The 24,448-nt window shown below is 47.4% G+C and overlaps 2 protein-coding genes across 5 annotated transcripts; one reads left to right on the top strand and one right to left on the bottom strand.

Moving 5' to 3' along the window:
• Positions 1–482: 482 nt before the first annotated feature.
• DMAC2L (distal membrane arm assembly component 2 like) lies at positions 483–4,926 on the bottom strand. Of its 4 annotated transcripts, none has more exons than XM_064142968.1 (5): positions 4,801–4,926; positions 4,100–4,203; positions 3,070–3,278; positions 2,236–2,407; positions 483–613 (listed from the first exon to the last, which is right to left on the bottom strand). In XM_064142968.1, exons 2-5 carry the CDS (start codon positions 4,198–4,200, stop codon positions 499–501), a joined length of 597 nt encoding a protein of 198 aa, XP_063999038.1. In that variant the 5' UTR covers positions 4,201–4,203; positions 4,801–4,926; the 3' UTR covers positions 483–498. The 4 variants fall into 4 exon arrangements, with proteins under 4 accessions (XP_063999038.1, XP_063999028.1, XP_063999019.1 ...); XM_064142958.1 differs by lacking the exon at positions 4,801–4,926 and adding an exon at positions 4,397–4,571; XM_064142949.1 differs by lacking the exon at positions 4,801–4,926 and adding an exon at positions 4,460–4,570.
• Positions 4,304–24,375, top strand: L2HGDH (L-2-hydroxyglutarate dehydrogenase). The gene is made up of 10 exons (XM_064142920.1): positions 4,304–4,652; positions 4,824–4,939; positions 7,443–7,594; positions 12,697–12,828; positions 13,295–13,457; positions 13,935–13,969; positions 14,753–14,920; positions 19,823–19,980; positions 20,980–21,111; positions 22,027–24,375. The coding sequence occupies exons 1-10, from the start codon at positions 4,570–4,572 to the stop codon at positions 22,220–22,222; spliced, it is 1,335 nt and encodes a 444-aa protein (XP_063998990.1). The 5' UTR covers positions 4,304–4,569; the 3' UTR covers positions 22,223–24,375.
• Positions 24,376–24,448: the final 73 nt, after the last annotated feature.

Here is a 24,448-nt window from a genome sequence, read left to right as displayed (position 1 = left end):
ATAATCTAGTCCTATCATCAAGTGACAGGACCACAGAAATGGCCTCAGGTTGTATCAGGGGAGATTTAGGTTAGCTATTAGGAAAAAAAATCTGCATGGAAAGAGTGGTCAAGCTGCCCTTGGGGAGATGGCTAAAACCCCATTCCTGGAGGTATTTAAGATGCAGAGATGTGGTGCTGAGGGACATGGTTTAACACCAGACTTGGTAAGAGTTAGATAATGGTTGGACTGGATCTTAGAAGTCTTTTCCAATGCAAACAATTGTAGGATTGTATAAAACCAACGAAAAAGTGTCTGTGTGCAGGAACTTGCCTGCTCTACGATGTTGATTGGTAGTGTAGCTTAAGCTTAATGAAAGTTTCTTTCAAACAGCTTTTAAGGCTGGATTGGGAGATCCAGGCTTATTTCCATACCTGGAAATCCAGTGGCCTCTGCAACTTCATTTGTGGCACATAAACACTATGAAATCAAATACACCTCGGTTACATGCAGTTGTGTTTATTCCAAATCCAGCTCCAACTCCAGGTTTGGCAGTGCCTGCTGAAGGATGCGGATGGTGGTTTCCTTCTCTCTTATTCCAGGAAGGTCACTCAGATACAAATATTGAAGGTTCCTATAAATATTTAAAGAACAGTCAGCAACTACTATTTAACTAAGAAATCAGACAAAGTATCCAGTTCTGGAGCCCCCATTACAAGAAGGATGTGGATGTGCTGGAGCATGTCCAGAGAAGGGCCACGGGAACGTTCAGAGGGCTGCAGCAGCTCTGCTGTGAGGACTGAAAGAGTTGGGGCTGTTCAGTCTGCAGAAGAGGAGGCTCCCAGGTGACCTTCTTGTGGCCTTCCAGGATCTGAAGAGGGCCTACAAAAAAGCTGGGGAGGGACTTTTCAGGATATTAGGCAGTGACAGGACTGGGGGGAATGGAGTGAAGCTGGAGATGGGTAGGTTCAGACTGGACGTGAAGGTGAAGTTGTTGAGCATGAGAGTGGTGAGAGGCTGGAATGGGTTGCCCAGGGAGGTGGTTGAGGCCCCATGCCTGGTGGTGTTTAAGGCCAGGCTGGATGGGGCTCTGGCCAACCTGTTCTAGGGTAGGGTGTCCCTGCCCATGGCAGGGGGTTGGAACTAGATGCTCCTTGTGGTCCCTTCCAACCCTGACTGATTCTATGATTCTAAAATAGTTATTTTGAGTATTTTACTGGTTCTAACGGAAGTGACTTTTTGTCTCAAGTGGGTGCTGGAAGTTGTTAGCTTACCATGAATTCAGTACTTCTACAGGGGTCAAAAAGAAATGATGGACATCATGGTGCTGCTCTTACAGCACATAGCATTTAGTAATTTCAGTAGCAATTCAGTAAAATATAATATTGAAAGTCCTTACCAATAAATTTTTGTAGGACAAAATCCAAGTCACCACATCACCCATCTGTAGATGTTTATTAACTCTGTGTAACACCAAATAGCTCTGATTTACTTTTAAGGTTTCAGCAAGGCACCTATGGACATGCTTCAGAGGTGCACAGCATCCACCTGCTTCCCAAGGCTGAGCTCTGAGCACTGCCCTAAGACCTTCTGAGGCCACAGTGAGCACAAGATAACTGACAGGAAGCAGTGTGAGGTGTAAGAAAGACAAAATTATAGGACACTCATTAAGCCTGCCCTGAAAAACAGTGGCAGCTTCAGGACCAGAAGCAGAAACTAAGGTCATTGTTGGTTTTACCTCTTGTGCCAAGATAAAAAGAAGCAATGAACATTCACTGCTCCTGCAGAAGTTGTGTCAACAAAGAGCATGTGTCCTGCTCCAGCTTGTGCAGCAATCAACAGTGCGTAAGAGACTTCAAGTGGAAAGGGAGATGCTGTCCTCAACTCTGAGGATAGGAGCACAATTACAGATTCATGTACTGCAGTCAGTGATTCTGGTGTCCTCAGCTACATGTCTCAGTGTACACATCTCCCTGGCACCTTAAAAGGCTGATTGATATGTGTGTGTTAATTAATATGTCTCTTCCGGGCTATCCACCATACTGTCTTCACGCATGCTTGAAGGAACATCTCCTGTGGTGGCGGTGCTATCCCTCCCAGGCTGTCATCCAATTTAGTCTCCAAACCACCCCACACCCCCACACCTGTCTGCAACAGCCAATGAACACTCAGACTTCAGCCCTTCCAAGCAGCACAATCCCAAAAACACAGGGTGGGAACAGCTGGGAAGCAAGAGGAGCTCAGCAGCTCACGTACGTCAGCTTGTGAAGTGCAATGATGCCTTTATCTGTGACGTTCCCACAGGAAATAATCCACAGCTGAAGGAGACTCTTCTGGATGTTCTTCGTCTCACTGAGCCTCTGCATGCACTGGTCTTGGATGTAAATACACTTCTGTAGCTTGATTTCTGTAACATGCTCAAGACCATCTGGAGACACAAGAAAGTATTTACCTCAACAGACCAGGAACAACCTGTACTGTTCTCCGTGTAGCAACCACCTCCAAAACCACACAGCAAGGTGCCTCTGGATACAGTAGCTCACAATGAAACTCCAAAGTCCCTTTTGCAGGACTTTAAACAGATGAAAACTCCTGAGGTTTGTATCCTTTTGGTGAGATGCTAAGAGTAAGTAACAAGAAAACTCGGCTGGTTTGGATGACTTTGACTTAGGAACCTACCAATAAAGGAAATTCAAGATCCTCTGCCAAGGACTCCTTGTTATTTAGAAGAGACCTGAAACACTTTAAATCTCTTACTTTATAAAAAAATGAGAACTTGCCTTTTTTTTCCTTCTCTCCCCTTCGCCCCCCCACTTTTTTTCCCCCTCTTTTGAAGACATTAATGCAGGGAGAACAAGCAGTATGATGACTTCACAGACACTAAACCCACTTGGTTTAGAAGAAAAACAGTATTTAAAGTAGAGCACCATCCTACCAACTCTGAGGAACTGCAGAGCCATTTTGAGGGGGAAAAAAACCCAACCAAACCCCAAACTCAAATTCTATGAGAAAATGATGCAGTTAATTCACATTTTGATGCGACTGAAAGAACTGAGAGCATTCGGTATAATCCTGGCACTTCTACATTACCTAGATAGTCAAATCCTCTGTACATGATGCAAGAGTCCAGGGCGTGAATTGCTTCGATCTTGTATTTGCCCAAGGGCCCTGTGGGGAGGCCATTGTAGTCCTGCTGCCATTTCTGGTGGCCTTGATAGCGCACCAGGGCACCACATCTCAGCAACCACTCTGAAGCTGCCCTGTCAGGGCCAACAGCCTGTATACGTTCGTAGTCCACTCTGCCAAGACACAAAGAGCATTTACATGGCTTCTGTAACGTGGCAGATTCGTTGACCTGATGATAATACTTGACCAGGGACACCTTCCACAAGCCCCATGCAATCTGCCTTTGAACATTTCCTGGGCTGGGGCATCTACCACTTCTCTGGGCAACCTGTTCCAGTGTCTCACCCAGCTTCACAGTGAGGAATTCCTTCCTTACATCTAATCTAAATCCTTGGATCCATCCAGGACAAGGATATCTTTCTTAGTCTGGCAAGAAATGCTGAAGAGTGAAGCAGAGACCTGGAAGAGGCTCCTGTGTGGTTGAGCTTTCCAGGCCCATTACAGCAACCAGCTGAAACCCTGTCCAGAGTCAGAAAACTATTAGTGACTGGCAAAGTTAAGGGCAGAGTGTCACAAAGAAAGGTTTTCTCTTTCTAGAAGTAAACACAAACCCCTTGTGTGACATGGTAAATCAAAATGACAGAATGGTTGGAGTTGGAAATCATGCTTCTCTAAGTAAAGCGGGCATCGCTTTGCTCCAGGTTGAAATGCAGTTGAGGGTCAAAGGAATACTGGCGTTTAGGGAGAGAGTCCACATTGCCAGCTTGATTCGACCACCCGAGGGAAAGGAGCAAAGCACACAGCTTTTTCTGCCAGTTCTGGCTGGACACAGGTAAGGAATGGTCCCTGCCAAGCATCAACCTGCAACCTGGGGTGAAAGAGCAGCGCTGATAACAGAAAACGTTCTCCACACTCCCGAGACTTAATTCTCCTCCAACGCAGCGCAGTGGATACGCGGGACCTCGGCTGTCTGCACAAAGCGAACCCCTCTTACTTGTTGAAGACGGCATTCAGCCATCCCCAGAAGCGTCTGCAGGCACCCGGCGCCTTACTCAGGCTGCACCCCGGCTGCAGGAGTTTTCCCAACAGCACCATGATCTTGAGGAAAAGGAGAGAGAGGGAAAGGACATGTTACCGGAGCCCAGCCCCAGCTCCTCCCGAGAGCAGGACGTGCGACCCCCCAGGGCCTAGCCAGCAGGCGTGACAGCTGCACGGGAAGCCCAGGGGATTAGCGCCCTGAGGGCAGCCCTTACCGCTCCCGCCTCAGACTTCGCCCCGCCCGGGACCTCACCTCGCCACCACCCTCCCGGGATCTCCTCCCGCCGGGCTGCCTCTAAGGGCCAAGCATACGAACCGTGTGCGGAGGCTGGGCCACCCCGGCCCGGCCCAGCCCAAGCCGCCCTTCACGGCCGCGGCGGAGCGGGCACGGAGGAGGGGCCGGTCCCGCTGTGTGCCGCCCCCAAAATGGCGGCGGCGGCGGCGCTGCGGCGGAGGGCGGGCGGCGGCGGGGCCGTGGCGCTGTGGCGGGCCCAGCGCCGCCAGCGCAGGTGAGGCCGCGGGGAGGGAACGGGGAGCGGCCCCGGCTGAGCCCCGCCGCCGCCTCCTTCTCCTCCTCCCCGGCCTGGGCACTGCCCGCGCCCCTCAGCCCTTCCCCCTCGTTGCGGAGGGCGGCCCTGGGGGCCGGGGTGAGCTTACGGCCCGTGTCTGTCTCCGTGCAGCACTTTCGATGTGGCGGTGGTGGGCGCGGGAATCGTGGGGCTGGCCTCAGCCCGGGAGCTCGTCCGGCGGCACCCCTCGCTCGCCTTCGCGGTCCTGGAGAAGGAGAAGGAGCTAGGTATGGCGTCGGGGTGGCTCCCTGAGCCGTGTGTTTGGGGTTACCTGATGTCAGCCGGTGTGAGATCTTCACTGAAGCGCACGCTGCCAAAATAGCCCGGGCTTCGCGGGCATATCGACAGGGAAGCTCACTGCTTTGAGGAGGAGCAGGGAAAGAGCATCTGCCCTGAACATGAGCCAGCCACTGCTGGCCCAGGTGGCCAAAAAGACCAACAGCATCCTGGCCCGAGTCAGCAGTAGTGTGGCCAGCAGGGCCAGGACAGGGACTGTCCTCCTGGACTCGGCATTGGTGAGGCTGCACCTCAAATACCGGAATTGGGTTTGGGTCCCTCCTAGAAAGACACTGAGGTGCTGGAGCATGTCCAGAGAAGGGAAACAAAAGTGGTGAAGGGTCTAGAGAACAGGTCTGGTGAGGCTTATCTAAGGGAGCTGGGCTTGTTCAGCCTGGAGACAAAGGAGGCTGAGGGGAGATCTTGCTGTTCTCTCCCTGAAAGGAGGTTGGAGCCAGGTTGGGGTTGTTCTCCCAAGGAGCAGGTAATAGGACCAGGGTGAAAAACCAACAAGTTGCACTAGGTGAGGTTTACATGGAACTACAGAAGAAACTACTTCACAGAGTGATTTGCCATTGGAATGGGCTGCCCAGGGAGGTGGTGGAGTCGCCATCCCTGGAGGTGGTCAGGAAAAGACTGGATAGGGCACCTAGTGCCATGGTCTCATTGATTAAGTGTTACAAATAGGCATAGGGCCAGTATCAGGAGGACTGAGCCAGGCCCTCCTGAGTGATGTCCAATGACAATTGGTGCAAGTTGAAGCACAGAAGTTCCACATTAACTGCTTTTTTGACTGTGAGGGTGACAAAACACTGGAATAGGCTGCTCAGAGAGGGTTTGTGGAGTCTTCCCTGGAGACGTTGAAAACCCACCTGGACACGTTCCTGTGTGACTTGCTCTAGGTTATCCTGCTGCAGCAGGAGGGTGGGACTAGATGATCTTGTGAGGTACCTTCCAGCCCCTAACATTCTGTAGTGCTGTAAAAGGGTTCTTAAAACACTGAAACAGGCTTCCCAGGCAGGTGGATGAATTTCCATGTTTAAAAGCTGCAGAGATGTGACGAGTCCTGTGTTCAGTTCTGGGCTCCTCAATTCAAGAGAGATGCTCTGGAAGGTAGGCAGAGAATGGCAATGAAGCTGGTGAGGGGCCTGGAGCACAGCCCTGTGAGGAGAGGCTGAGGGAGCTGAGGGTGTGCAGCCTGCAGAAGAGGAGGCTCAGGGCAGACCTCATTGCTGTCTCCTATTAACCTGAAGAGAGGCTGTAGCCAGGTGAGTTTGGTCTTTTCTGCCAGGCAACCAGCAACAGAACAAGGGGACACAGTCTCAAGTTGTGCCAGGGCAGGTCTAGTCTGGATGTTAGGTGGAAGTTGTTGGCAGAGAGAGTGATTGGCATTGGAATGGGCTGCCCAGGGAGGTGGTGGAGTTGCTGTCTTTGGAAGTGTTCAAGCCAAGCCTGGCTGGGGCACTTAGTGCCATGGTCTGGTTGATTGGCTAGGGTTGGGTGCTGGGTTGGGCTGGATGAGCTTGGAGGTCTCTTCCAGCCTGGTTGATTCTATGAGTGACATGGTTTAGCACCAGCCTTGGCAGAGTTAGATAATGGTTGGACTTGGATCTTTTACCAGCCAAAATGATTGTGTGGTTCTGTCATTGGCTAACTCAAGACCTGTGTGCCCATGGTCTCACTTTAGCTCCATCAGCAGGCCGTGCATTACTCTGAAGGAGCTTTTTATTTCTGAGACATGGTGTACACGAGATCTTTAGTTGTGTGAGTACAGAGCAGGAACCACCTTTGGGAGTCAGTATTTTTAAAGGGAGAACACGCCCAAATTACCAAAGTGAAAGCATTTGTGGTATTTTTCATCCCTATTTTACGTGGTTACAAGGAGGAAATGGCAACCTAATGCAGTTGGAATGGGAACTCACTGGCCTGTAGCTCTTGGAGGAGAAACTTGTGCTCTTTTTTTTCCCTTGTCAATTCAAAACACTACAAGCTGTGATGGTTTATTATTAACTTGGTTTTGCTGTGCTTGTAGTATTGTAGCCTTTTCAGACAGAGAGAGGAATTGTGTTTGCACTGCAGTTCCCTCATTTTAGCATTTCTTATGGCACTGATTTAGGGTAGAATCACAGGATTAACCAGGTTGGAAGAGACCTCTAGGATCATTGAGTCAAACCAATCACCTAATGCTTCCAGTTAACTCATGGCACTAAGTGCCTCATCCAGCCTCATTTTAAACACCTCCAGGGATGGTGGCTCCACCGTCTCCCCAGGCAGCCTATTCCAATGCCAATTGCTCTTTCCATGAAGTTGTCTTCCTAATGTCGAGCCTAAAGCTGCCCTGGTGCTGTTTGAGACTGTGTCCTCTTGTTCTGGATGCCTTCAAATTGCTCAAATCAAGGTGTGAACCAATGCTGAGAAGGTGTATTTTAATAACATATTTTTCTGTCTCTTTAGCTCATCACCAGAGTGGACACAACAGTGGTGTCGTTCACAGTGGAATCTACTACACACCTGGATCTCTGAAAGCTAAGCTGTGTGTGCAGGGTGCAGCCCTTTGCTACGAGTACTGTGACCAGAAGGGAATACCCTATAAACAGTGTGGGAAGGTATAGATCTGCTCTGTGTTCTATCTTTACCTTTGGAAAGTGAGGATGTATTATGGATCACAGGATGTCAGGGGTTGGAAGGAGCCCAAAGAGATCGAGTCTAACCCCCCTGCCAGAGCAGGACCATATAATCTAACTCAGGTCACACAGGAACACATCCAACAGGCCTTGAAAGGCGCCAGAGAAGGAGACTCCGCAGCCTCTCTGGGCAGCCTGTGCCAGTGCTCTGGGACCCTTCCAGCAAAGAAGTTCCCCCTTGTGTTGAGCTGGAACCTCCTGTGCTGCCGCTTCCATCCATTGCTCCTTGTCCGATCCCAGGGAGCAGTGAGCAGAGCTTGTTCCCACCCCCTGACCCCCATCCCTCAGATGTTTATAAACATTGATTAAACCCCCTCTCAGTTTTCTTTTCTCCACAATAAACAGCCCCTGGTCCCTCAGCCTCTCCTCATCAGGCAGTGCTCCAGTCCCCTCATCATTCTCATAGCTGGACTCTCTCCAGCAGATCCCTGTCCCTTTTAAACTGGGGAGCCCAAAACTGAAGGCAGCATTCAAGATGAGGTCTCATCAGGCCAAAGTAGGCGAACCTCCTTCGATCTGATGGACACACTTTTTTTACTACACCCTAAGATCCTATTGGCCTTCTTGGCCACAAGGGCACATTGCTGTCCAATGGATGTTATCCACCAGGGCTTCCAGGTTTTGGTGATTTGGGTATTACCCCCCCTCCCCCATTTTAGAAATCACTCAGACTAGACTCAGCCATCTCTGGAAATTGAATGAAGCTTCTATTTACAGCTTAGCACAATATACATTTATTTACAATATATATACAGCTATAGACAGAAATATTCAAGTTAAAAGGTAATACAGAAACACAACAGCCCTCCCAGAAACCTGAGTCCCCAGGAGGGGCTCCCAAATGCCCTTCCACCTTCTCCTGCTCCCCTCTACCTTACCCCAGATGTTGTCTTGTGCCCAAGGAAGAATGGAGGGTAGGCCAGGGGGGATTAGGAAGAAGGTGGATTAATTAGGTTAGGTTAGAGAGAGAGAAATGCAGCTCAAAGCCTGGACAGAGAGCAACTCCCTTACCTATGTTTGGATTCTTGCTCTTATACCTCTCAGCAAGCCTATGAGTGAAGTAGACATCACCATTGTTTCCCTTTAACAGCCTACAATCTAGTTCTCACCAAAACATTCTAGCTAGCTTCAAACTAGCACACAGGTCCCTCTCCACAGGACTGCTCTCCAGTGTATGTTCCAATGTATAGTACAAGCCTTAGCTGTGGTCTTTCTCCCAAGAGACGAGTTTCTGCAACAGTTGGTACCTTCAAGATGAATATGGAGGTCTCTTCCAACCTGGTTGATTCTATGGTTCTATGCCTTTTTGTGTTCTTCTTTCCAGCAACTCAAATCAGTTGCATACTGGGCCTAAATGATAATTCTTCTTATGTTGGGGTTGAGCTGAAATATCCCAGGTAGTGGTGGAAACCAAGCCTCTTGGAGATGCGCTTCTGTAGCTTCAAGGAATGCAAAGGCTCTCCATATGTGCATGCCATACTTCTTGGCATATCAGGCTCTGAAAATACAGTGACTTGGAAACAGCTCCAGATGGGACCCAGCCTCACGTACTTATGCTGTGTAACATCCAGCTAACACTATCTGGGGGCAGAAGAGTGTCTGTATTGATGCAGCTTGAGGTCTGCCCAGCCCTATATCCCTTTTCTAGAAGTGTCTGTTAACAGAGACCCAGGAAGAAAGGACAACAGGAAAGCAAATTATTAATTTTCTCAGCTTTCAGTTATTTTCTGAGCTTTCTGTTACTTGCTGAGCCTGATCTGTTTTGTCTGTGGTGTCCCAGTGGACTTCTAATCGGTTTTCAGTTAAAAGTTTTTGCACCAGAGCATATTTTGGTGAGATCAACAACCCTGTCCATCATTTTGAAGCTGAGTCCTGCGAGCTCCATCTGATGGCCCCTAGCCCTCATGTTGGAAGAGGTGGGAAGCAGCTGGTCTGTGCTCACCCTCTCCAAGCTGCTCATAGCTTTGTATCCCCTCCTCTCCTAAAGCTGTCCCTTCCAGCTGCTGAGCCTCTGTCTGCTTAGAGAAGCTGTTTCATGATTCTCTCCACCTGTCTTCTTTGTCTAAACTGCTTAATGCATCTTTGATACAAGATGAGGACCACGATTGCACACAGAATTCAAAATGGAGTTTTGCAGTGGAATGGAGTTGTCTCTATTATCATGGAACCTTCCACATGTTCCTAACTCTCAGTTTAGGGCTTTTCTGCTGTCACTAGGCATTGGGATGATATTTCCATTGGATTTTATGTCTTCAAGATTTTGGTCCTGAGTGACAACTTTGAAGCTGTATTCCATCATTTTAGAATGGCATTGCCCTCACTCTTAAGAAGGGCATTGAGGTGCTGAAGCAGGCCCAGAGAATGGTAAGAAGGCTGGTGAAGGGTCTGGAGAATAGGTCTTGTGAGGAGCAGCTGAGGCAACTTGTTCAGTCTGGAGAAAAGGAGGTTGAGGGGAGGCCTTGGCATTTTCTACAGCCCTGAAGGGTGGTTGGAGCCAGGTGGGGATTGGTCTCTTCTCCCAAGTAACATGTTATAGAACAAGAGGAAGTTGCATCAGAGGAGGCTTAGGTTCTATCTTAGAAGAAATTTCTTCCCTGAAAGGATTCTCAAGGCCTGGAACAGGGTGCCCAGGGAGGTGGTTCAATCCGTGTCACTGGAGGGATTTAAGAGCCACGTAGGTGTGGTGCTGAGGGACATGGTTCAGCACCTGACTTGGTAGAATTAGATGTGGTTGGACTTGATACTTAGAGGTCTTTTTCAACCGAAGTGATTCTGTGTTTTCATACATGAGGCTCAGGCTGTTTGTTTTTTTTACTGTCACCATTTCACATTTATCTGCATTGGATGTCATCTGTCTTTTTGTTAGTGGCTCCTTCACCTCAGAAGGTTCTTCTGCAGATCTTCAGTCAGCTCTTGTCCAAACCACTTTAAGCCACTTAAATTTTTCTCATGACCCTTGCAGCCCCTGTCCAGGTTGCTCATCAACATCTTAACAGCTTGAGCTTTTCTCTTGGGCAGTGCAGACCCTGTCTGATATGACTTGGGTTCAATTAAAGGTCCCCTCACTCAGCACCCACTGGGAACTGAGTGTGGATCTCCTGCAGCAGTGAGTGCAGAGCGGAGATCCCTGCATGTGGGTTCCACACCAGTGCGGAGTGATGGTGGTTGTGGCCTGGCTGTGCTCAGTGCTCCATCCACTGCAGAGATGGTCACAAGATGGCACTGTGGATTTGTTCAGCGATAATGATGTTACAAGCATACTCTTAACCCAAAGCACCAAGGCAGAAAGCTTAGATTTATGGAATCACAAAATCATTTAGGTTGGAAAAGACCTTTAAGATCATTAGGCCCAAACGTTAACCTAAAACTTCCAGGTCACCACTATACCACGGCCCTCAGCAACATATCCACACATCTTTTACAAGGGATGGTAACTCCACTACTTCCCTGGGCAGCCTGTTCCAGGGCTTAGCAGCCCTTTCAGTGAAGAAGATGTTCCTAATGTCCAGCCTAAACCTCCCATTGCACAACTTGAGGCCATTTCCTCTTGTCCTATTGCTTATTACTACTAGAGAGAAGAGACCAACACCCACCTCAGTCCAGCACCCTTTCAGGAGTTGTAGAGAGTGAGGTCTCCTCAGCCTCCTTTTCTCTAGGCTCCACAATTCCAGTCACCTCAGTTGTTCCTCACCAGACCTGCTACCCAGACCCTTCACCAGTTTTGTAGCACTTTTCTGGACAAGCTCCTGGACTTCCAAGTTGTTGAGTGAGAGGCCCGAAACTGAACTTGCTTTTTGAGGTATGGCCTCACCAGTTCTGAGTGCAAGGGGACCATCACTGCCTTGGTCCTGCTGGCCACACTATTGCTGATCCAAGCCAGGATGCTGTTTGCCTTCTTGGCCGCTTGCTCTGTAGGAGCCAGTCTGAGCTTGGGCGAGGCCAGCACTGACCCAGAAGCACTGATAGTCCTTTGCTGACACTGGATTTGTGCACTTCCCCAGCACTGTTTATTCCAGGGAAGGTAATGGTGAGACTTTACATCTTGTTCTACACAAAGCAACTTCAGGCTTGGAGAACTTGGTGCCTTCTCAATGTAGAGATGCCTCTGTGTCCAGAACTGAGCAGACCTGCAAGTGGAATTATAGAATCAACCAGGTTGGAAGAGACCTCCATCTCATCTAGCCCAACCTATCACCCAGCCCTATCCAATCAACTGGACCACGGCACTAAATGCCTCATCCAGTCTTTTCTTGTACGCCTCCAGGGATGGCCTGGGCAAAGCTGGCACAGATAATTCGCAGCTTGGATAAAGCTCCTGTGATAGTTGTGAGCTAGCTACATAGTTAAATGAAGTGAAGCTGGCACAATTCTTTTTAGACACCATGTCAGAACATGCCCTGGCTCTCTTATCAAGACTGTTTGAGATGTGTCCATATTGGGTTAAGTTTAGGGTTGGTTGGTTTTTTTCTGGAAGCATCCCAGTGGCTCTTGAGCATCATATTCTCTTCTCTCAATGTTTGGATTTGTAGTCTTATGGCACCTTTTTTCAGGAAATATTATCCATTGGTAGTAACTTAACTACAGTTTAACATTTGGTCTTTGAGAGAGTGATTTGCCATTGGAATGGGCTGCCCAAGGAGGTGGTGGAGTCACCATCCCTGGAGGTGTTCAAGGAAAGACTGGATGAGGCATTTAGTGCCATGGTCTAATTGACTGGATAGGGCTGGGTGCTAGGTTGGACTGGATGATCTTGGAGGTCTCTTCCAACCTGGTTGATTCTCTGATTCTTGTCTCTCCTTAGTTTGTTAGTGCTTTCTCAGTAATAAAACAGATACATAATAATAAGATAGATACATACTTTTTATAGAATCTTGTGCAACTAATAGCACAAATCACATTTTTCCCCCCTCTGGAATTATAATTTACTGTTCACTCACACACTGTTGGTTGACTGTTAGTTTGGACTTCATGCCAAACCTGGCTTTGGATGTCTCACTGCTGTGCCTTGTTATTTTTCTCTGAAGCTAATTGTAGCTGTCGAGCATGATGAAATTCCAAGGCTCAAAGCTCTGTATGAAAGGGGACTGCAGAACAACGTCAGAGGCCTGAAACTGATTGGACCAAAAGAGATACAAGCAAAAGAACCTTTCTGCAGGGTAAGGGATTTGTTTGGGTTTATTTGGCATATAAGATCTCAGTTCTCAGGTGACATTATTTGCTAACCTACCTTAAATAGGTTTCTGGCCTTGAGGTAATCTGCTTCAGTGACAAGTTCAAAAGAGCTCAATGTATTTGTTCTTTCCCAGAAGAAATAGAATTGTCAACAGAAATAAATGTACCCATTTATTGCTGGGAAGTTTTGGCTCAGCTCAATCCTACATTTGCCATTACATACATATCTTAGAATTGTTAAGGTGGGAAAAAGATTTCAAGATGATCAAGTCCACTCATTAACTCCACCCCACCATGGCCATTAAACCATGTGCCTCAGCACCACATCTGCACGTTTTTTTGGACACCTGCAGGGATGGAAAATTCCCTATTTTCTTAGGCAGTCTGGCACAGTTCCTGGCCACCTTTTCATGAAAGACATTTTTCTTCTATGTCTTAATCCTGTTGCAGGGTCTGATGGCCCTTGATTCTCCATACACTGGCATTGTGGATTACAAACGAGTGGCCCAGTCCTATGCTGAAGATTTCCAGGAAGCAGGTGGGACCATCTTAACTGATTTTGAAGTTACAAACATGGAGATGGCGAAAGAAAGTCCTTCAGAAAGTGATGATGGTAAGGCAAGTTTTTGCCCTTCATTTCATAAGATCATTAAGATTGGAAAAGACCTCCAAGAAAAGCATAATTTACTACAGTCCTGCTAAAGCTTTTGTTCCAAACACACTGGGTTTAACTGAAATGGTATTTCTGATCCTTTCTGTCTCACAGGGATGAGACAAAAGGCAAAATTATGTTATTGAGAATATTGAACAAGCTCTCTGGGTTGTTTTTGCAGGCTGGTCACCCTTCAGCTTAAACATTTTGCAGTTATCATGGAATCACAGAATGGTTTGGTTTGAAAATCATCTTAAAGATCACCTAGTTCCAACCCCCCCACCATGGGCAGGGTCACCATGTCCAACAGTAGTTGCTCCATAGCTTGAAGATTAAAATATTCCAGTGGAAGAGTCCTTTGCAGTGACAAGATGCTGCTTTTGTGAGTTTTCTGTTATATGTTCTATTCATTCCTTCTCTTATTTAATTCTCTTACAGGACTAAAATACCCAGTTGTTGTTAGGAACTCCAAGGTAAGAACTAAGCTGGAGATTTAATTGCTTAAGAGGACCCCACTTGCCCTTTTCTTACTATTTTTTGTTGAGTCCTGGTGGATTAATCAGCTCTCATTAACTTCATCACTGTCATAGTTTTAAACATTCATAGAATGGTTTGGGTTGGAAGGGATCTTCAAGAAAATCTAGTTCCAACCCCCCCGACAGGTGGAGACACCTCCCACTAGACGAGGTTGCTTAAGGTCTCATCCAACTTGGCCTTGACACCTCCATGGAGGGGGGATCCAGGGCCTCCCTGGGCAACCTGTTCTCGTGTCTCACCACCCTCACTGTAAAGAATTTCTTTCTGAAATCCAGTCTAAAACTACCCTCATCAAATTTCCTTCTCATCTTACCACAAGGCCTTGTAAAAAGTCCCTCCCCAGCTTTCTTCTAGGCCCCCTTCAGACACTGGAAGGCTGCTATAAGTTCTTCCCAGAGCCCTCTCTTCTCCAGGCTGAACAGTTACTGAGACTGCTATGGTAAGCCAGAAGATACTAAAGAGAACAGGCCCAAATACGGAGCCCTGCTGAACCCCACTTGTGACCAATTGCCAGGTGGATTTAACTTCTTTCCTCGCCACTCTCTGGAATCATCCAGAGAGCCCAGAATATTATAAAGAATTAAATTCTGCCTCCTGGAATGTTTCTCTTCCTTTTCTTTCTGAGCTTGACTCATTTTTTTCCAGGGCTTGTAGGCGATGTGTGTTTTTTCAGTTGATGTGTAGAACTTGGTGTGTTTTGTTTGGTTTTGTTTCCACAGGGTGAGGAAATCTACTGCAGGCATCTTGTGACCTGTGCAGGACTTCACTCAGACCGCCTGTCTGAGATCAGTGGCTGCAGCCCTGAACCTCGCATTGTCCCCTTTCGTGGGGATTATTTGGTGCTGAAACCAGAAAAGTCCTACATGGTTAAAGGAAACATCTACCCAGTATGTACTCTCTGGTTTTTCTTTCACCTTGTCCACTGGGAAGCCTGGCTCATGTACGGCATAAAATAAATCTGTCAACAAGGGACAACAGCAAATAATGGATTACTTAGATGTAGGGTTTAATATTTTCTGCTAATACATAAAGCTGGGATTTAGATATTTGCCTCATCTTTGAATTGGCTTTACTTGGTATGGCAAAAAATAGACATGGGAGAAAAAGGACAAGCTTTCTACCATCTAATGTAGATAGACAGTGTGATGAAGAGAAGCAGTTCCAGACAAAGTGATAATGTTGCATCCAGAGGGTAGTGGTCAACGACTCAGTGTCCAGATGGAAATCAGTGACAGGTGGTGTACCTCAGGGGTCATACTGAGATCAGCGCTGTTTAGTAGTATCTTCATCAGTAACATAGTGGGCCCAAGTGGCATCCTGGCCTGGATCAGGAACAGTGTGGCCAGCAGGACCAGGGAGGTTCGTCTGCCCCTGTACTCAGCACTGGTCAGGCCACCCCTTAACTGCTGTGTCCAGTTCTGGGCTCCTCAATTCAAGAGAGATGATGAGGTACTGGAACATGTTCAGAGAAGGGTGACAAAGCTGGTGAGGGACCTGGAACACAGCCCTGTTGAGGAGAGGCTGAGGGAGTTGTTTAGCTCAGGGCAGACCTCATTACTGTCTACAACTCCGTGAAGGGAGGTTGTAGTAGTCAGGTGGGGTTGGTCTCTTGTGCCAGGCAACCAGCAACAGAACAAGCAGACACAGTCTCAAGTTGTGTCAGAGGAGGTCTAGGCTGGATGTTAGGAGGAAGTTGTTGGCAGAGAGAGTGATTGGCATTGGAATGGGCTGCCCAGGGAGGTGGTGGAGTGACCGTCCCTGGAGGCGTTCAAGCAAAGCCTGGATGAGGCACTTAATGCCATGGTCTAGTTGAGTGGATAGGGCTGGGTGCTAGGTTGGACTTGGATGATCTTGGGGGTCTTTTTCAACCTGGTTGATTCTGTAATTCTATAAGTGCACCCTCAGAAAGTTTGCAGATCACACTAGGCTGTGTCATGCAGTAGACAGAGAAAAGGAATGGGATCCACCCAGAGGAACCTGAACAAGCTTGATAAGTGGGCCAGTGTGAACCTCATGAGATTCAACAAGGCCAAATGTGAGGCCCTGCGTATGGGCCAGGGTAATCTCCAATATCACCATGGGCTGGGTGATGAAAGGCTGGAGAGCAACCCTAAGGAGAAGAACTTGGGGGTGCTGTTGGCTGAAAAGCTGGACAGGACCTGGCCCTGTGCAGTCACAGCCCAGATCCAGCCATGTCCTGGACAGCTCCACAGCAGCATGGGCAGCAAGTGGAGGGAGGGGATTCTGCCCCTATGCTCCTCTCTTCTGAGACCTCATCTGCAGTGCTGGGGACTGCTATGGAGTCCTCAGCACAGAAAAGACATGGACCTGTTGGAGTGGGGCCAGAGGAGGCCACAAAAAATTCATGTGAGGGCTGGAAGCCCTCTGCTGTGAGGCCAGGCTGAGAGAGATGAGATTGTTCACAATGGAGATGAGAAGGCTCCAGGAAGACCTTCTGGTGGCCTTTCAGCACTTAAAAAGGCCAATCAGAAAGTTAGGGGCAGACTTTCAAGTAGGGCCTTTTGTGCCAGGACAAGTGGTGGGTGGGTTAAACTAAAATAGGAAAGTTCAGACTAGAGAGGAGGAAGAAGTATTTAATACTTTTTATACCAAGCATGTCAGAGCCTTGGAACAGGTTGCCCAGAGAGGTGGTAGATGCCCCATTGCTGGAACCATTCCAGGTAAGGTTGTTTGGGGCTCTGAACAACCTGCTTTAGTTGCAGATGTCCCTACTGACTGCAGGGGGGTTGGACTAGGCAACCTTTAGATGTCCCTCCCAACCCAAACTATGTGTGATTCTATGATTCTACAGCAAGCAAGAATTGGTAATTCCCAGGTCAGCATTTTGGTTACCTCAGGCAGTCCATTGAAACACCACTTTTTGAAAGGTGAGCTTGGATTTGCCTGCTAAATGCTGGGGCAGGTGGCCCTGGGGAAATGCTGGAACCCTGAACAGTGGGTGTTTATCTGACCTCACCTGGGAATGATTCAGGACCTTGTCTTGCAGTGGGAGGGAGGAACTGGCTGGGATGGGAATGTACCTTCATGCAGCATATGAGGATCACTTAGAATCATAGAATCAGTCATGGTTGAAAGGGGCCACAAGGATCATCTAGTTCCACCCCCCCTGCCATGGGCAGGGACACCCTACCCTAGAACAGGCTGCCCACAGCCTCATCCAGCCTGGCCTTAAACATCTCCAGGAATGGGGCCTCAACCACCTCCCTGGGCAGCCCATGCCAGGCTCTCACCACTCTCATGCTCAACAACTTCCTCCTCACGTCCATTCTGAATCTCCTCACCTCCAGCTTCACTCCATTCCCCCCACTCTTATCACTCCCTGAGAGCTTAAAAAGTCCCTCCCCAGCTTTTTTGTAGCCCTCTGCAGATCCTGGAAGGCCACAAAAAGGTCACCTGGGAGCCTCCTCTTCTCCAGACTCAACAACCCAAATTCTTTCAGTCTGTCCTCATAGCAGAGCTGCTGCAGCCCTCTGACCATTCTTGTGGCCCTTCTCTAGACACGCTCCATCATCTCCACATCCCTCTTGTAACAGGGTCTCCAGAACTGATGCAGTACTCCAGGTGGGGTCTCAGAAGAGTGGAGTAGAGGGGGAGAATCACTCCCTCGACCTGCTGGCCACACTTCTACCCTTTGAAAGTTTTGGTCTTTTGTTTGTTTGTGTTTTTTTTTGTTATGGCCAGATAAGTTGACAAGGGCAGAAAATTGCACAACTCTTAGTGATGCCTTACCAGAAATGTAGTTTATGGAGTGGTTGCACTAAAATTTGAGGGTAATTAAATGCATCTTTTTAACAGAAAAGAAAAAACCTGCAGAGAAAGAATGTATCTTGAAACAGTTTTTAGTCACAGAATCACAAAATGGTAGGGTTTGGAAGTGACCTTTGGAGATCATTGAGGCCTATTCCCCTAAGGAGGCAGAATCACGTAGAGAAGGTCGCACAGGAACACGTCTAGGCAGGTTTTGAATGTCTCCACTGATGAAGACTCCACAACCTCTCAGGGCAGCCTGTTCTAGGGCTCTGCCACCCTCATAGCAAAGACATTTCTCCTCCTGTTCAGATGGAATGTCCTGGCTTCCAGCTTGTGCCTGTTTCCCCTTGTTGTGTCACTAGGCACAATGTAGAGTCTGGCCTCATCCTCTTATCCCCTGTGCTTTAAATATTGATAGTTACAGGGAAGATCCCCTCTCACTAAGAAGACAGCTTAGCTCTGGCTCAGCCTTCACACAAAATTGCACTGTCTTTCACTCCCAAACAAAAAAAGAAACTGCAGATACTTGTTGGCATGACTCAGGCTTGCTAACTGCTCACTGGTGTGAGCCACACCAGAATGGGGAGATTTTTCTGCTGTTTTCTACACTATTCTATTGCAATATAACTATTACTGGTGAGCAGCATTACTCCATTGCTGGGTTTGTTGTGGGTTGTTTATAAGCTGAGAAAACATGTTTGGGTTGGGTTTTTTTGGTCTCATTTGTTTTGCTTTTCCCTAAATGCAAGCCCTGTTTTGTTGCTGAGTGTTTTAATTAGTTATGGGCTGTAACTGCACAATTAACAAGCCAAAAAACAGCACAGGAGCCAGTTCTATGGTCAAATGACTTGAATTTTGTTGTAGTGATTTGAAATGACAAATTTACTTCCTTTTTCACTTGTTCATTTAAAACTAGTTACTTTCATTATTGGAAGATCAACTTCTTTGCTGTGGTTTGGTTTGATTTGGTTTATTCATCCTCTGTCGAAGGTCTTGGGCTGGCCACTCTCACAGGGGAGTTGTCAGAATCTGCACATGATCATTCAAATCAGACCCAAACACTTCCCAAAAATATCTTATATCCCTATAAAAATGTCATGGGGCAGAGCTGGGCAGGCCACCAGAGGAGTGCCAGAGGCTCTTCATGAACCCCTGTCCCTTCCCAAAGAGAATAACAAGGGAGAAAAAGAGAGAGAGTTATGGGGATAGGAAAGAAGCTGAGATGGAAAGAACAATCCCATGGAATGGAAACACAGAGGCACAAACCAAGAGCAAATCCAACCTCTGATGGCAGTGATGACACCATTGGCACCACTTAAGCTGGGGGCAGGCACTGGGCAAGTCCCAAACTGGACTTAGCAGCAGATAGGAACTGGATTCTGGAAGTGGATTAAGGAACACAGAGGTTAGAATGGAAGGCAGAAGGGACAGAGGCTTCCTGGGATACTGCCCAGAGACAAAGAGGCTTGACCTTGAGGATCCCTCAGCTCTCTCCTGAAGATGCCATCCATGGGATGCAATCCCTTGTTGGGCAGCTGAGGTTCACCTGTCCTGTCTGTTCCCCCCCAGAGGTGCCACCTCTGCCTTCCTGCCCCATCAAGGTGGGGCAGTGCCCTTGGTGCGCAGAGAAGCAAGTCCCAGGCAGAGTCTTTCTGCAGCTCAGCCCTTGGTAGGAACCTCTCCCCATTAGCTTCTCCCTGCTAGAAGCAGCCCCTGGCTGCACAGACCTGCCCTGAACTTCAGGTATTGCCTCAGTGAGCAGAGACAGAGCTGGGAAGTCACAGCACTGACTAGAATCAGTTCTGGTCTAGCTCAGTCCCAGACACTTTCTTACACAACTGTAGAAGCTTGTCTGTCCTTCCTTCCTTCCTTCCTTCCTTCCTTCCTTCCTTCCTTCCTTCCTTCCTTCCTTCCTTCCTTCCTTCCTTCCTTCCTTCAGTTCTCTGTGTTTGTGGACCTGAGTAGTTGCCTGGCTGTTTCTCTGGTCTGTTGTGAATACCTGTTGTATCCTACGCTAGGTCCCCAATCCTCGGTTCCCTTTCCTGGGATTTCATTTCACCCCAAGAATGGATGGCAGCATTTGGCTGGGCCCTAATGCAGTACTGGCCTTCAAGCGAGAGGGCTACAAGTGGTTCCAGTTCAGTACTGCAGACTTTCTGGATGCTACAATGTACAGGTAGGATCTTGTCTTTTTGTCCATAGTTATTTAAATGTTAGCTTCTTCAAAACCCTCTTTCTGCTGGCTTTTTGGTGTGTTTCAAGACAAGTATATGCTGATAATGGTGGACTTCTCTAAGACACTTCATATGATCTCATATTTGAATTTTCATAAACTACCAAGACATGTCTCAGCTGGTCTGAGAATGTGGTTGCTCCTCAGAAGGTACTGGGGAGCCATGTTCCTACTGGTGGAGCTCTTCCAGGTTTGATTTTAGTCCAAGGCAATGTAATGTTTTAATCCAGCAAGGCGGTGTGATTAAAATTAGGAAAAGTGTGGACAAGAGGTTGTGGGAGATTGTCCTCTCCATCTGCTTTGCCATGGTGAGGCCACTTCTGGAGGATTCAGTCCAGTTCTGGGTTTCCCTGTTCAAGAGAGACAAGGAACTACTGGATAGAGTCCAGTGAAGGGTACAGAGATGCCAAGGGGGCTCTGTGGAGGAGGAAAGGCTGAGAGACCTGGGGCTGTTGAGCCTGGAAAAGAGCAGCCTGAAAGGGGATCTTCTCAAGGCTCAGCCAGAGATAAAGGGTGGGGGAGAGAGGCAAGAGGATGGGGTCAGACTCCTCTCAGTGATGCCTAGTGACAGGACAAGGGGCAGTGGACACAAACTGAAACCCTTGAGATTCCATCTGAAGATAGGAAGCTTCTTTGTTGCGAAGGTGCTGGAGCCCTGGAGCAGGCTGCCTGGAGAGGTTGTGAAGTCTCCTTTTCTGAAGAGATTCCAAATCTACCTGGACATTGTGATCCTGGGCAGCCTCCTGTGGGTGACCCTGCTCTAGCAGGAGGTCGTTGAAGCAAGGAATACGCATTTCTCAAACAGAAAAGAATGACTGAATTACAGATGGTGGGAATGAGAACTTCTGCTGTGCAGCTGAATTTGCTGCCTTCTTAGTGTTAGTTTGGCACAGCTGCATTTATCGTGCAAGATCTTTCTGCAGTTATTTTTTCTCTCTGCAGTGGGTTGTGGAAGCTTGTGCTGAGGAACTTGTCCTACGGCCTGAGCGAAATATACAGAGCGTGTTTCCTTAGTGCACAGGTGAAGGAACTTCAGAAGTTCATCCCTGAGGTCACCATCAATGATGTAATCAGGTAAAGAAAACTTTTCTTGCTAGCAACACCTAGAAGCTTGTTAGAATCATACAATCGTTTGGGTTGGAAGAGACCTTTAATGTCACCGAGACCAACCCAGCATTTCCAGGTTCACCACTCAACTATGTCTCTCAGCACCACATCTGGTCTCCTCTCAGCCTTCATTTCTTCAGGCTGAACAACCCCAAGTCCCTCAGTTGCTCTTCTTCAAACCATTTGCCAGTTTTGTTGCCCTTCTCTGGACACTCTCCAGCACCTCAATATCCTTCTTAGTTTGAGGGCCCCAAAAAAGCCAAATCTAGTATTGAAGGTGTGGCCTCACCAGTGCTGAGTACAAGGGCACAATCCCTGCCTTGGTCCTCCTGGCCATACTTATGGTGTTCAGCTTCTTACTGTGTTGAGAGAGAAATGAATTCAAAGGAGTTTAGTTCAGGAACTGATGAGGCTTGGGAGACAAGCTTTAGATACATGGAGGTGTGTTTAACTGTACAAATATTTCCAGGGAGAAAATCCAGAATAAGAAGAGCTTGAGTGATAAAAGGGAGTTATCCAGCTTGGGCAGTAGGCCACTGGCATGGAATGAATGTATGCCAAGGCTTGCTGTTTCCAAACAAAGGGTTTCCGTTTTGAAAGAAGACATGTTTATGTCTCCAGGGAGGAGAGTACCTTCTCAACCAGGAAAGACAGAGAAGATTCTCTGCTTGGCTACCTGCCCTTCTTTTACTGTAATGACTGCGAGACTTCTCCCACTCTGACTCACAAGTGTTAAAACTTCCCCTGTGCTCCCCCAAAAGCCTGGCTGGGCTTACACTCCACAGTCCCTCCTTGATCTTTCCCTTCACAAGAGCAGAACAAAATTGATTTTCTGACTTCAGGAAATGTTTTCTGATGGCAAGCTTTGCCTTTATATCACAGGGGCCCATCCGGAGTGAGAGCTCAAGCACTGGACAGCGATGGAAATCTGGTAGATGACTTTGTGTTTGATGGAGGCAGTGGAGACATTGGAAGCAGAATTCTTCATGTCCGCAATGCCCCTTCTCCTGCTGCCACCTCCTCCCTGGCCATCGCGAAAATGATTGCAGATGAAGTGCAGCAAAGATTCGAATTGTGAATGATTGAGGGGTGTAGTGAGGTTGTAGCCCTTGTGTAGGAGCTCTGCACCGTTTAGTGACAAAGATAAAACATGCAACTTGTTGCTTGAGAGCTCAGCAACCACCATGTGAAATGTTTGCCTTGGCTAGCCCACAACTTCTCATCCTCACAAATAAAGGAGTTACAGTGCCTGGTAAGACCTGGTGTGGAAGGACACAGCCAACAGCCCTGTTGGCAGTAGAATTTTGTCCTCTTGAGCAGAAACAGCCCATGGATGGGTGGGTCAGTGCCAGGCATAACTTGAGAGTCTCTCCAATTGTAGTGGGTCTTGAGGTGGAGCAGGAAGAGCTTCTGTGATGGAGCTGCCCATACAGATTTCCCATACCTTTAGTCTGAATGTTGCCGCCCTGCACGCTCTGGAATCAGGGGTGGGGGTTGGTTCTCTGAAAAACCACAAGCATGGAGTGGTTTTCTGTGTGATTTCTTTCTGATTCTGAAATTGGAGTCTACAATTCCCTAGCTGACATTAAAATAATGGAGATAAAGTATAAGCCCTGCTTCAGGGTTCTGCCAATAGGGAGTTAAGAGCTTTATCATATATTCAGAGGCTTCTACGTGGATGTAGTTTTTCAGAGCAAAATAAGCCTAACAAGGGATTACCAAATCCAAGTCAGTTTAGGTATGTCACCTAGGTATGCTGTCCATCCAATGGCTGGCTGTGTTTTTTCTTTTACAGAACTGAAGTTAAAATGTATACATGAAGAATAATTTTTCATTTAACTTGCACCTAGGAAGTCAGCACTGAGCAGAAACTACTTCAGTGGTTGTGGGTTTGGGGTTGGTTGGTTTTTTTTCCTTTGAATACTGGTAATGCAAAAGGTGCTTATCTTTGTACAACAGGTTGAGCAATGTGGTGGAAATGGTCTTTGTAAAAGCAAACGTGAAGGGAGGGAAGCTACAGAAACCTGTCTTAATTGAGTCATGTTGTATCTGCTTCCCTTGGAGCCCAAACAGCGGTGACTCAGGAAGGCTTCCCATTTCCCACACGCCTGGGAAGAGGGGAGATTAGAAAATGCTCGGTTTTTTTCTTAACTCTTGAAGTTTTCTTAGGGGTACATCTGGAAGAGCCTGTGTGGAGAATGTGCTTTAAGCTAGTGAGAGGTGTTGTATGAGTTTGAGAGTAACTTAGCTGAGTATCTCGGTGTGTTCTGCATAATTGCTACAAAACAGAATTACGTGGCCCCAGGGACAAAGTACTTGAGAATACTTCTCAAGCAGATGTTCACAGGATGTTGGGTAACACAGATAATTGTGGGTAGTTTGCTACCAGGCAATTTGCCATACTTTTTTTTTTAAGAGTTATTTTCTGTGCTCTTCTGACATGTGTGAGGGAATGTGTTAGCATGGGGGTCAGCTGTGCGGGCCGGTGGGTTTATTGTACAGAGCTGAGCTGCTTTGAGGGGAAAAAAAAGGGCTTAACTTCTATTTTTATTCCCCCTTTTAGTGACATCTATTTTACCAGGAAAGTGACTCCTGTATAAGCACACAGCCTAAAAATTAAATGACAAACCCCTGAAAGAAAAGCTTTGGCCATTATTCTTCACCACAATACCACTAGACAGAGATTCAGATATTCCAAGTGCTGAAATGCCACACGGCTGTGTAAAAGTTTTATCTGCACAACGAAACAATCATATCTTCGCTCCCTGCCAGAAGTGTTGCCTATCAACAGTAAATCCTACAAAAGGATTGCAAAAGCAACTTCCTCCCACACGAGGTGTGGCCCCAACATGTATTAACAGAAGAAAGAGCATTAAAATGTAAAGCAGTCATAGAGGATGGCGAATCTGAAGTCAGCACATTTCCTTGTGCAGCCTGCTGTGCTTTTTACTCTCAGGAGGTGATTTTGGGGCAGAGTTTAACTGAAGGTTTCAAATGATGAATCTTCAGGTAGCATTCTGTGAAATATTTCTATTTTTAGAGATAGTTATAAACCTTTTTTAAAGGAATACTTTCATGAGAATCATGAAAATGGAGTTTCATACATAAAAAACCTCCTTGCCCACAATGCGTGAAAATGTCTGAATATATTGTCCAAAGAGGTCTAATTCACTTGAATGTCTTAAGAAATATGTCTTGTAAGATTAAAATAGTGTGGTGATTTGTTTTTAATTGGTGTAAGGGCTGTGTGTTTCCCCTGGCTTACAGTTCCATTAGTATTTGCTAATTCTCACCTGAATTAGGC

Source organism: Pogoniulus pusillus, chromosome 1 (genome assembly GCF_015220805.1).
Source record: "Pogoniulus pusillus isolate bPogPus1 chromosome 1, bPogPus1.pri, whole genome shotgun sequence".
Taxonomy (NCBI): domain Eukaryota; kingdom Metazoa; phylum Chordata; class Aves; order Piciformes; family Lybiidae; genus Pogoniulus; species Pogoniulus pusillus.
This window is presented reverse-complemented; position numbering and strand designations above follow the sequence as displayed.